The sequence below is a fragment of the Anser brachyrhynchus genome (genome assembly GCF_964034855.1).
Source record: "Anser brachyrhynchus genome assembly, chromosome: 2".
NCBI classification, from domain to species: Eukaryota; Metazoa; Chordata; class Aves; order Anseriformes; family Anatidae; genus Anser; species Anser brachyrhynchus.
The window spans coordinates 48552189-48565717 of NC_137695.1; the positions used below are offsets into that span (position 1 = coordinate 48552189).

The 13529-nt window shown below is 44.4% G+C and overlaps 2 protein-coding genes across 5 annotated transcripts in view; one reads left to right on the forward strand and one right to left on the reverse strand.

The window, feature by feature from the left end:
* The window catches only part of SLC66A2 (solute carrier family 66 member 2), a 53562-nt gene extending 50401 nt beyond the window's left edge, over nucleotides 1–3161 (forward strand). For both annotated transcript variants that reach the window (XM_080579205.1, XM_080579206.1), the window contains one exon: nucleotides 61–3161. In XM_080579205.1, coding sequence (XP_080435331.1) covers nucleotides 61–268 — 208 coding nt within the window. In that variant the 3' untranslated portion in view covers nucleotides 269–3161. The remainder of the gene's footprint in view (nucleotides 1–60) is intronic.
* The window catches only part of KCNG2 (potassium voltage-gated channel modifier subfamily G member 2), a 59407-nt gene continuing 48967 nt past the window's right edge, over nucleotides 3090–13529 (reverse strand). For all 3 annotated transcript variants that reach the window (XM_080579200.1, XM_080579202.1, XM_080579201.1), the window contains one exon: nucleotides 3090–8680. In XM_080579200.1, coding sequence (XP_080435326.1) covers nucleotides 7871–8680 — 810 coding nt within the window. In that variant the 3' untranslated portion in view covers nucleotides 3090–7870. The remainder of the gene's footprint in view (nucleotides 8681–13529) is intronic.

The following is a 13529-nucleotide window of genomic DNA, read 5'->3' on the forward strand; positions in this document are numbered from 1 at the left end:
AATCACACGCTGAGTTCTTCCTTGCAATAAATACCATTACCCTTCTTTTCTGTCTTTTAGTGTCAAGATGGTGCTGATGTGGACGAGCGGGGACACCTTCAAGACTGTTTACTTTATCTTGAATCAGGCCCCTTTACAGTTCTCCATCTGTGGACTCCTGCAGGTCTTTGTGGACATCGCTATCCTGCTGCAGGTTTACTTGTACAGCTCCTACCCTCAGAAGCCCACCTCCCACACGGCGCACCCTGCCAGCACCAAGGCCCTGTGAGGCGCTCTGCAGGACAGGCTGCAGGTCAGTGGCGCTGCAGGGTCAGCCATGGCACCTCCTCTTCCACTTGTAAATACTCCTGCATTGCTGAGCTGAAAGCAGATAAGAGAACAAGGATCGAAAGCCTGGTTGCACTTCCAGCTCTGGGGTTTTTATTTAAAATAACTTGCTCTCTCTGTTCTCAGGCTTTGCTGTACAGAACTGGTTCCTGGTGGGGGGAGGGACACTTTATTTTTGCATATGTACCTATGAGCCTTATTGATTCACATAGGTTTGTATATTAATCACAAGGGCTGGATGTTTTGTGTTTTTAATGCTATTTAAAAATGTTACACCACAGAAATGATAGGATATTTTGTCTGAGACTTTTACCTATTTATATAATATGAAGTCTGTATATTGGCAGGAAGGTTGTGGCATATGTTAGCATTCAGTATCTCCATGACGTAGGAAGAAGTATTGAAGAGCAAATGTTGGAGCTTTCTCTTTTTTGTTGAAGAAGGGTAAGCAGAAAGGGAGGGAAGCCCTGCAAAGAGGCGAACAACTGAAAGTGAGCAAGTCATACACAGTATGAAGTGTCAGCATGCCGAAGAGTGAACTGTAACACGCGCCTGCTGCAGTATCAGTGCAGCAGGCAGAAGTGTCAGCGTGAGGAATGGTGGCTGAGTACAGGCAATGCTGTGCCACGTGTAGAGCAGGCACAGTCAATCAAGTGGTCAGTCAAAAGGAGAAGCGAACAGGAGATTGCGTGAGGGGCTCTAACAGAGCCTTGCTCAGTGGGATTTGGGAACAGACTGACTGCTGCAGCCATGCACAGGATAGGACTGGGCTGGAAGATGCCTGTCCCAGGAGCCAGTAGATGTGCATTGCCATTGAAAGTGAGTCCACTTTCATTGCCCTAGAGGGAGAAGTGAAAAAGTTTGAGACAAAGTCGTGTCCTATGGAATAGGACTAGCATCTGACCACTTGATTTGTTGAGGCTGAGAGTCACGTTCACACTGTTTAATGCCAAACAAGAACCAGTTTGTATTTGGGGGTGTTTCTTGCACTGACCCAATAAGGAAGGAGTCCACATTTTTCCTTTTTTTTTGTTGCTTAAGATCTTCCAAGCTCTTTGGAGAATCAACAGTCTGTAGTTAGACAGAGGGACTGAGAAAACAGATAGGACAGAGAGTTTATTTATAAACACAGATGTTGTCTGTACTGGCTGCTTGCCAGCATAGGTCATTGTGCCCTTTCTGAGCACTGCACATGTCTAGCAGCTGCAGGTGGTGTGGGACCCTCAGGGGGCTGTGCCCAAGCCCACGGGCTTCTGCCAGTTGCCATAAGGAAACCACCGTGGTTGGGCTGAAACAACTACTGCAAGATGCAGAGCCCCAGGAGCATTTGTGCCTGTGCTGCTTTCTTCTTTGTGAAACTCCCTCCCTGCTGCAGGATGAGCCCCGTGTGACTGCAGGCAAGGCATTAGAGCTAGGATAGATTTCTGAGAATCATTTTTTTTTTCTCCAAGATCAGCACAAGAGCTTGTGTTTCCTTATCAACGGGAGCAAGTCTGAGGTTTAATAACTTCAGTGAGTAAATCAGGTACTTTCCCTACCCTATTTTATTTGGGAATCTCATGACCTGAGTCTGGACTGTCTTCACTGGTGGCAAACCCTCCTCTGTTGGGAAAGCAGCAGCAGGCCACAGCAGCAGTTGCATGACGCCTGGTTGGGAACCACCCTTGTAGGACAGGGTGGAGTGGGCTGGCCCCGTGGTCTGTGCTGCTTTGCAGACCCGTGCCTCTGCCACTCCCCAGGCAGCCCAGGCTGACATCGGGGCTCACGCCGCACGTGCCATGTGGTTTGGGCACTGCCATGTTGGTGGCGGAGCGCCGAGCCCCAAACCTGTGAGCAGAGGTTTGGGCCATCCTTCCCTTCCGTGGGGCACTGCTGGAGGTGGAGGTAAGGGGCATCCTCACAAAGTCCCTCCTGCCCAGGCAGATCCAGCAGACCAGAACAGAGGACAGCTGCTCTTTCTGAGGGGTGGGCACAGATGCTCTGCCTGGGCACTGCCTCCACGCTCCTTGTTCGATACCCTTCTTTTTTAGGCCTGAAGTGACCTTACAATGACAATGTACCCGGCATGGCAGACTATGAATGTTTTGTTCCTCTCTTTTTTTTTCCAATGCTCTGATTATGTTAAATGAACATCTGGGCTTCTGTCTTTTTTAATTGAAGACTTATTTAACAACTGGCTTCTCTGGTATGCTGCTTTAATGAGGATTGTATTTCTACTGTATGCAAATGAACACTTTCCTGTGTGTTTTAATGGTCTGATTTTTTTAATACCTTGTAATGATAAGATTTTTGTATATGGTGGTCTTTTCTAATCTATGAAAAGGGGATAATAAATTTAAATGGCTGTTAAGAAATATGCTTCTGTATGTTACAGCTTCACCTGGGAGTGCACACTTTTGGCCACCTCTTTGGCTTTAAACTACAGGTATTACTGATAAAATAACTGTTGTTTTTTCCTTATGGGACTCTCCCCGGGCAGTTTCTTGAGCCTGCCACCAGTACCCAAACCAGTGTGCAGTCTCATTCACACTAGAGGTGCAAATATTGGAAGAGAAGCCAGTGAAAACACATCTAAAGTCATCTTCTATATGTGGCATTTAATAAGGTAGGACTCTTGGCTGGGAACTGTTGAACATCACCTTGCAAGATACTTTACAGAGAAAATGTTACAGAACTTTGTTCTTAGTTGTCATGAAGTATCTGTATCAATGATCACCTCGGAGAATAATAAATCAATTACTTTAAATAACTCTTTGAATGTATGGCACATTTCATGAGTTTATTTTCTGTCAGTTGTAATGCTTTTTAAATAAAGGAAACCTGTTATACATAAACTGCAGCATTGCTGTGTTTTGTTTGGATATAAGATACGTGTTTCTTAAATGCTACTGTAGTTCATCCTGTACAGAGCATCATCCATAGAAATAATCAGCAGTATTTTTCCTCCTGATGCGTGGGTAAGCACAAGGTGTGGTTTGTCGTGAGGTCATGATAGAGGATGACAGGAATTGTGGATATCTGTCCTCAGCTCTTTCATACATTCTGGGGTGAACTTACACTCGCCGTCTTTTTTTAACCTACTCTCTTGTATGCTTGTGATGGTCACAGTAAAAACAAATTACTAAGAGATTACTATGTAGCTTTAAGAAAAGCAAGCAAACAAAACCATGTCAGGCAAACTGCACAAGGAGGTCAAAGACAGGACACAGCTGAGGGACAAACAGGGGGACATGAGGGACATGCTCCTCACAGCCTCAGCACAGAAGATGAGGAAAACAGGTGTGACATCTCATGGTCAACCACTGTGTCAAGGAGTGCTCACCTTCTTCACTGTTGGTAACAGAAAGAATTCAACAGTATACCAATAAATAAACATACTGTCCGAATACCTGTGATAACAGCAACGAATAAAAGAAGCGGACTAGAACAAAACGTGAGGCACGCACAGAAACAGTGGACACATCTCCATATGAAAGCCTTGTAAAGTAACCAGGTCCCAAGCAGAAAGCAGTATTTGGAAGTGCCCCGATGGGCAACTTGTGACTTCCAGACCCCCATCCTGCCCCTTCTGTGTCCCAGTTTACTTGGATTTGACTCTCACGGGTGCTGTCCTACCTGTGCTAAGCTGAAACTGAGGGGTTTTGCTCAGCCTCAGATGGGCCAGCAGAACCACACGGGATTTCTTTACTCCCTTCATCTGCCTCTTCCCTCTTCTGCTCCACTGCTTCACACTCTCTTAAGGCTGTAGTTAGTAGGGGCGAGGTGCTGTGAGAGCTATGGATATTTTGCCCCCTGTGAAGCAACTGCTGTGAGGCTGCCACAGGTTATGCCTGTTCTGGCCCTGTTGATGTGAGACAGCAACCTTTGTCTGGGTGACCACTGAGGAGCGTGTTATGACTGTCATGGTTTTATGATTGTAATTTTTCCTAATTAAGGTTGCTCTGAGGTGGAAGATGGCTGTACGTGTGCCATACCAGCAGCAGGAATTGTGTCTGACTTTGTGCCGCTCCCTCTAATACTGTCCCTTTACAAGCCTGTTACCACATTTTGAGCTCTCAAACACGCAATGAGTCTCAGTCCCATGCCAGAGAGGACATTTCTTTTTCTTTGATGCAAACAGAATGTGCTACAACCATGAAATGCTAGATTGTGCTTCACAAGAAGTATATTTAACTATCTACTGGCACTGGCATGCATGCAGGCAGTAGTACAGCATTTTTTCTAGTTAGTGATAAATGGCCCTAAATCATTCGTGTGCCATGTCAAAGAAAACAACAACCACGCACAAAACCAACAATTCTCCAACTACTGATCAGAAGTAATAAGCATCACTCATAATAACAGCTATGCTGGGGGGAACTCACTGTCCTCTGGGTATCTTTTATGTCTGGCAATGTGTGCATCAGAACTTTATACAGCTTCCAAAAATAATTTGTTTAAAAGGTTCCTGGTTTATATTTGTCTCCTCATCTGTCATCTTAATAGATAAAATGAAACTTTATTAAAAGTCAGACCTCGACTAACAAACATGATGAGTGGGTTTTGTCACTTTATTAAAACTCTGTGTGTGCTGGAATTAATTATGTGCCTTTTGAAAATACAAAGAACTCGCTGTTGTAGGACAATAGCAACTTGATGGACCGCAGCAATAATGGGTGTCAACTTTTGCTACAGAGCTGCTGAGCTGCAGTTAGCTGTCTCAGTGTAGTTCTTTCATGCTGTAGGACCACAAGAGGCATTAATTAAAGCTTATTTCTAGCACTGCAAGCATGAAGCTCTTCATTCTGCAAGGATGTCTGCTTTAAGACGAGTAAGCTTTTAGGAGTAAGCTTATACTGATGACTGTTCATGGGCCCTACCCCCCTGAGGAGATGTGTTCTGCACCCTTTGAAGGGCCGCTGCTCACTGCATTCACACCAGAGATTTAGCTCTGACCTGCAGGGGATGTGCATGGGACATGAAGTATCACGGAAGGCTTTCACCTGAATGCAGGCGAAGACATCATAAAATGCATTGTTCCTCCCCCCATCACCATGCCATGCCTTGCCCACCCACGTTCTTCACTTTGCTTCACAGCCGCAATGCTGAACCTCAATGTCAAACCTTAATAAGCCTTAATGCAAGAAATTCCTGTGTCAGGATTTAAAAAAAAAAAAAAAAATCTCTCAATGAGTCACAGCAACCTAACGCTGGTATTGGTTTGCCAGGAGTCTGAGTCAGCACAGGTAGCATCCATCACCCCTTAGCCCTTCCCGCCTGGCACACGAAATCGAGCTCCGTGTGGTGGCAGGCTGTGACTGGTGGCAGAGCCCTGTGCACGTGGCTGTGCTGAGTTTGTTTGTAACTCAATGCAGCCAGGGGACCGGAGACCCAGACACAGCCTGCTGAGTGCCCGGGCTCAGTGTGCTCCCTTCACATCTCGCAGCAGTGCTCGGGGGTGTCTGGCACAGCTGTGCTTCCCCGAGGCACCCTCTGCTGCGGCAGCAAGGGAGCAGTGCCAGGGCTGCAGCTCCAGTGGCCGCAAGCACAAAGCCCAGAGTGTGCCCCGCAGACCTGGCGCTGGGAGCCTGGCGTAGCCACGTGCCTCCACGGCCCCGCTCCTGTCCCCAGAAACTGGCACACGAAGCTCCCTTCCCAAAGCAGGTGGCGTTGAGAGGGCATCGAGCCCTCCCCTCCCTGCAAAATGCATTCATGGCTGTGCCAAGCAGTGGCTGCTGCACAGCCTGTGCATGCACCTGTATGCGTGTGCATATGTGCATGTGTCTTGTCTGCTGACTCCACCAGGCACAGCCTGCAGCCGTACTGAGAGGACACGTGCTGCTCTTCTCTTGGGGCCGTAGGGAACTGGGGGCATGGGGTCCTGGCTGGACCACTGTGACACACGCCTTCATGCCAGCACAGGGAAACATCACCTTCCCCATGTCACACAAATCGTAAGCATCACTAGAGGCACTTGTTCTGCAACACAGCTTCCAATTTTTATTAAAATCGAGTGTAACCTTTTATTTTCCCTTGCTCCATTCCTATAAGGAATGGCTTAACACAGAACTCTGCTAGTGTAGGGTTGGTGCTATAAGCTGAGGCAAAAAAACAAAACAAAACAAAAAAAAAAACAAAAAACACGCCAACAAACCCACCTTTAATATTTTGTTCTCTTCCTAGGAGGAGGTGAATATGAAGGACGACACCACGGTTGGTCCTACAGCTCTGCTAATATCAATGGAGCTGTAGGTACAAGAGGCATTTGTGCCCCCTTCCCTGCTATCTCCTAAAGCATCCCACTATCCCACTTGGAGGAATACCTAAAAATGCACACAGTGCACTGACTTAGACCAGCTACACAGCTCCTCAAGTTGGAAAACCACACGTCAGAGGACTGGAAAGCTCATGAGACTAGCAGCAGTAAACAACATGCAGATGACACCACACTCATCTTCCCTTTCAACTGACCATTTTTTTTGAGAATCAGAAGGAACAGGCAGAACAATAATGATTTTTAGATGACAGCATTGTCTTTTTCTTAGTAGGGGGAAAAAAGCCTACTCCTAATGTAGATCACAGATGCTGTGCTGCAGCTTAGGCCACTGGAGGAGTCTCATTGACTTTTTACTCAATTTGGACTGGTCCTGACTGCAGTCACTGAGGAAGAGTATGCGGAACTGGGAGTCACTGTTGGTATAACATCACCTTCCCCTTCCTGGGCAGCACGTATTTGAGGTTTATTCATCTGTTAAACATGGTTTTGATACATGGGAGATGGAAAGCATTAAAAGAAAGTGGAGAAATGTTGTGAATTGTAAAAGTATTTGTTATATTCAACTGTAAGAAAAGAAAGAAAACCAACAATTCAACGTTCAGTACAATAGTCAGGAAGATTTTCTATGTATATTTCTGTCATGGGGCTAAGATACAAAGCTTACTGTGGTAAATACGCATATTTACTAAATAATGCATACTGAGCTAGAGCACACGTTGGAGCTGGCAGCTGGCGGTGCCTGATTTGTAAAACAGACAAAACCAAGCCCCTGGGAAAGCTGAAGAGATATTTCTGCCCTTCTCTCCCCCTCATCCCTTTGCTTGTCTGAGATTTGTGTTCCTCGGTGGAGCTGCCAAAACGAACTCCCCGTGCACGGAGCACACCAGAGGAAACCCCTCACTCGGCGTGTCGCGCACGGTGTCGCAGAGACGGGAGGAGGTGGCACGGTCACTGCCCCACCAAATGGCACCCCGGTGTGGACTCTTGGTGCTTCGTTATATCCTCCTGCCTGGCTGCGTTCAACAGCTGCTCCTTGAGGTTGCCAAAACCAGTTACTCAATAGAAAAGAAATGCCCTACAAACAGTGATGGAGCAGAACTGAACTTGGTAGAGTTTCTAGGGACGCTTTTCAGTAGGCCCTTAAGATCAAAAGTTGGTCCTTGGGGAAAATCTTGTGTGTGTCTGCTCCTAATTTATGCAATTCAGGAGGTTCTGATTGCAGAATTGACCCCATCCACCATGTCTACAGCTTCTTGTGCTGCCAACTCACTTTAACTGTTCAGAATTTTAACTTCTTTTGGCTTCCTGGTCCACCGCTGGCTGACCCACTTCCCTGGCAGCATCTAGTGGGGATGCAACACCGAGCCCCTGTGAACTGTCACCACCCGTGAGCTTGGTGCTCTCTTCTAGCTGGCGCATCTGCCTGCTTGCTGCTCGTTGCTGCTGCTCCTTCAACTCACTGTAGGAACGGGAAAAGGTATGAAAGATGGACGTGACCGGGAAGGCCATCAGTAAAATACCACTCAAGATACTGCTCAGGGCTACCACTTGTCCAGGGATGCTACGAGGCACCATGTCCCCATAGCCAACAGTGGTCATGGAGATGACAGCCCACCAGTAACTGGTGGGCACGCTCGTGAATTCTTGCTTGGCTCCCAGTTCGCTCTCAGCCAGATATACCAGTGGCGAGAAGAGGGCCATGGCAACACAAAGGAAGAGCAGGAGGAGCCCAAACTCCCTCGTGCACCGGCGCACGGTGAGCCCTAGGGTCTGCAGCCCCAGCGAGTGCCGCGCTAATCGCATCACGTAGAGGATGCGCAGAGCCCGCAGGAAGCGCAGCACCAGGCCCACTCGTTCCAGGTACTTGTTCCCTGCTCCTCCGCCAGGCTTGCTGCTGTTTTTTGTAGAGACCATATCCACAATGAGAGAGATATAGAAAGGCAGGATAGCCAGGATGTCGATGATGTTGAGCGGGGTTTTCAGGAAAGCACACTTGTTCTCTGCCTGGATGGATCGCAGGAGGAACTCAAACGAAAACCAAGCCACACACACTGTCTCCAGCACAAAGATGTTGTAGCACTTCTGTGAACATTCACCCTGGGGAAAAGAGGAGCAGGAAAAAACAAAAAAAAAATGGGGAAGAAAAAGATTTAGCCAGAGAGCAAACCAAAGAAACACAAAGTAGGAGTTCTTGAAGGCAAGTACCAATAGCATGTTACATCGATACAAATCGCTAGCTACCAAAGTAAAATCATTACTGCTAAGAGCAGTTGGAATGAATGACTGAAAAACAGAGCAACTAATTGTGTGCTTGGCTGCAGGACAAGTTAACAGTGTTCTGGAGTGTCCCAGGGCTGCCAAGAATTTGGTGTGATGTTATCAGCTGCCAGTCGGACAGCCCCTGCTGAAAAGCCAGCGGCTCACACCTCATTTCTGAGTAAGCCTTTAACATTCTGCAGAAAGGATTAGTACACAATTCAAAGACCTTAATAAATGGAAGATTGCACCATCCCCTCCTCATAAATGATAAATTGCTTATAAATGGCTCATAAACACCCACAGCTTTTTATGTTGTGTGGTTGGAGTCACCTACAATCTATTATTCACAGAATATAGAATGTTTTTGAAATGCCAGTGAGCATTTATTAACCCACTAACCCTATAGCCAAAAGCTCATAGGAAGTACTGATAAATATAGGTATTTCTAAAAGAAAAAGAGGAGGAACTCCATGGACCATTTAAAATTACCTAACCTATAGCAACTAATGACCATGATGACCCCACAAGCTTTCTGAGGTAGAAAAGCACTGGGAAAAAAAGTGCCCCAGGCTCAATGAGTGGAAAATCAACAGAACCTTACTTCTTTCCTTACAAAGCCTGTAAACAAGCATCTGGAACATGTGAACAGAAACAAACAATAATGGTGATGATGACTGTTCTTTGATTGTTAATTCAACAGCAGAAAGACTGTGGCAATTCTCCTCTACTTCACTGCTGGTAACTCCAGCTGAATAATAACCAGCTTCTTTAAATAGATTTTGATGTGGACAATTATAGGGCTAGCGCTGTTTTCTCTGTAAGTGCTCACATAAAAGTGTTAATGCACTGGTGGCTTTGAGCGGAAGGGAAGTGTATATTTATTTATGGTAAGTGTATATTTATTTGGTGAATCAGTTTGACTTGGAAGAGTTTGTGAAAACTCTTGTAACCGTGTAGGAATACATCCACACTGGAGGGATATGTAATTCCCACTGAACACACCAGCTATTAGGTATGAACGTAAAACATCATTCTGCTTGCCTATGCTAAATTATAGCGATAAAATCTCATTAAAGTGCTGCGAGGCTGTGTCAGTGGGTGAGGCCTGTTTCACCAATGGTCAATCTGAGAACCTGGCACATCTATAAACAACTTCTGCCCACACGCTCACCACGGGTGTCTTCTGCAAGACAGAGCTGAGGAAATTTTTACTGCACAGTGACACATCCTACTTTCATCACTTCCCTAAGTGTTTATGCATTCTTTTATTCTTGTTGTTAAACATAACAGCAAAGAAGTAAAGGATCTTTCTTCACCCGCTAACTACAGCATTCCCCAAAACGTGGGGGAGTAACTGGATACACATTTTGAGTACAAAAGCCCTGCTACCCCAAGATATTATCCAAAGTGCTGAGGTGTTCTTCCCTTTTCACATTTAAGATAGGAATCCTTAGATCCTGCGTTTGTGATCCTTGTATGAAACATCACGAAAGACTGCAGTGCTTTGTACTTCAAGGTGTTTTTAAATTCTGCTTCCTATTGGCATGATACACCTCCCATTGTCTCCCAGGGGGTCATTCTGGTATGGGAAGAAAATTAATTACTTGTCCCATTGAAATTGCTGCCCTGCCAAGATCTTAAGCATATCACAGGGAGGAGAGAATCTGGTTTTACTAATGTAGTAGCTCAGCCTGTATTTAACTTCCTCTCTAATTTTGATAGGTATGAAGACTAGAATTTATATCTGCCTCACTACACTAATATGGTCATAAGTATTTTTGTTACAGATATAACACATGGGACAAAACGTAGTTTTTAGGGGTTTCTCTCATGTCAGTTAAGTTGTGAGGTTCTTCCAATAGGTAACAAATAAAGAAGCTTTCATCCCACTGCACAAATCTAGCTTATCAGGATATGCTTGCTCTCACTCCTAAGGGCAATGGTTGCAGGTGATTTGCAGCTCTTGACACTATCCTTGCACTTACACAAAAGGATCAAACTGAGACTTTCTGAAGAAAACCTACAGAAGAATAATCATGGCTAAAGTGAAGCAGCAGAAATGACAAGAAGGAAAAAAAAACACCAAAAAAATCCCAACACCCACTAATGTGCACATTTCCTCTCTCTGAATGGCAGATCACTACCTGGACCACCATGCAAGGAGACTAAAATGTAGCCTGCTTTAACAGACCTATCTGCCAAGAAGTGGTCTTTATTTTTATGTGTTTTCCATGCCATTAAAAGTTTAAGGAAGGTCAGTGAAGCCTATGGAAAATTTAGCCTTGGAATAAACCTATGAAGATGTTAAGATATTTAATAGTTGACTTGCTGTCTAGAATTCCACCCCACGTGGTGCAGAAGAGAAGGTAACATTCCTAAGCAATTCTGTATATGAATTTTGGTATGGGAGCAAAGAGGAGTGAACATTGTTCTTCATTAATGGAATACCAGCGGAGATGTCTTCCGTAAGACTCCATCTGCCCTCTTACATTGTGACATGTTTATCCTGGGTAGATTCACAAATCCACAGCTTTGCTATTTATGCCTCCGGTCTCCTGCAGAACTACATCAAAAAAGCAAGTGCAGGAGCAGCCTGGCAAGCTGCACTCAGCTGAGCATGAGAGGCTTGGATGTATCTGAAGTTTGGGCCATCCAATACAGCAGAATTAAACCAGCATCTTTACCCCTCACTGTAATGAAGAGCCGAAATGTACTCCATCCAGAACTGATGGGGGGCTCTGGCTTTTCTCCACTCTTCCCACTTTCTGCAGCTGACATTGCGAATGCGGCGATGTTTACTTTTAGTAGAGTGGAGTGATAATGCTCTGATACACAGAGCTCACTTTAATGGGATGAAACAATCCCCTTTTTTAGCTGATGCATAATTATCTTCAGCAAAGTATGACTCCTTCTCCATACTGTTATTAACCTATTGCAATCTGAACAAGTCTGGCTCTGTCTGAAAGCTGTCCTGAGAATAAGAGGGTCTGAGCAGGTCTTAGAAAGCAGACCTGTGTATCAATTAACCTGCCACAGGCCTTTTTGCATTAATTAAATGTCCTTCTCTTCTCTGGACCTTGTTTCATTTACATCTCGGCATGACCTGTTACAATCTTCAGATGAAATCACAAACAGAAACAACAAACGCATGTTTCACGCTCTTTGCACTTTGCTTCTTTTGGCTGCAGCTGCTTTTGCTTGCAGATTTTTCCCCTCAATAACAGCATTGTAAAAAAACAGCAAATATTCTCATTCTAAATTTTTTAGCTATGTATTCAAGAGTCCATCCAGATGCTGGAACTGTGCTTAGGTTTTTGAGTTTTTTTTTTTCCACTCAAGAAAACAAATAGAAAAGTACAGAAACACACACACACAAATGGGAAAAAGGGCAACCAAGAATGAACCAGCCATTGGAATACAGGAAAAACAAGTCCTAACAGAATCAGATAGTGTCCTGCCCAAAACAGATCTGTATCAATGCTGTATGTTCTCATAAAAAGATGAAGTTATATCATGGCTATAAACATGTACATTAACAACTACATATTGCTTTTTACTTTTTCAAAGTAAAAAATGTACCTTTTAGCTAGCTCTCATTCTGACTAACCATATTTCTTTGTCTGGTAATCCAACTGATACATTTTTATGGTTACATTTTCATACCCAGTTTTATAAAGATGGGCCACGGGAAAAAAAAAAAGTTTTTTAGCTTTCACAACAGTTTGATTTCTTCTTGTCATTTAGGGGTCTAAACAAAAAAAAATAAATAAATAGAATGAACAGCAATCACAAAGGATACTCCCATTACACTTTTTTAATACTAAAAGACTAACATATATATTTTTTAAATATGTATATAGCCATACCATTAAATAAACAATGTCTTAAGCTTTTGATTACAGAAAGCAGTGGTATAGGAAAAATACATTTGCAGTTACACAGGATTTTGGGGACACGTGCGAATGTCAACTCAGGGCACAAAAAAAGAAAAGACGGAATGTCTTAGTGAATAATTCTGTGCAGTCAAATTAAAGTGAGTCTCTTTCACTAGGATTTACAGAAATTTGCTGTCAAAAAGCCAACTGCAGTACCTTTCTTCTGGGGACAGATTTTCTTTGCCAAAAGAACTACTGAGAAGATTACATAAAGAAAAGCTGGTGTCACTGGAGTTCAAGCCCAACTGTACTCACCGCTCTACATAGCCTAAAAGTTTGAGCCGCCTCTCAGAAATGTTGTGGTTTGGCCTGTGGGGTCCCTTCCACTGGCACTTCCCTGGACTGTGCCTCAGAAAAATTCTAGACTTTGTTACGTGACTTCTTGATCCTTGTTTTGTCTGATTTCCCCTGATTTTCCCTCTGATTTCCTGAGAAGAAATTTTGACTTTTCTCTAGATTCTCACAGGCTTTGATGCCATCTGCCCCCTCTGGTATGAGAAGATGCCAAAAGCCAGATCACCTCTTAACTATCCCAGCTCTTGTGCTGTTTTGCACACATTTTTGCATGGCCAGTAGCTCCACAGTACTTTCAAAGAAGAAGTTTCAATGCCACCCCCTTTACCCATATAGAGAAGGATTTCCCTTCCTGTCCAGTTTGTAGTGTAAGAAAACAATAACAACAAAACCATGAGAGGAACTGCATAAAAAAGCCCTTACATGAGCTTTAAAATCATGACATCTCTAAAATGTTA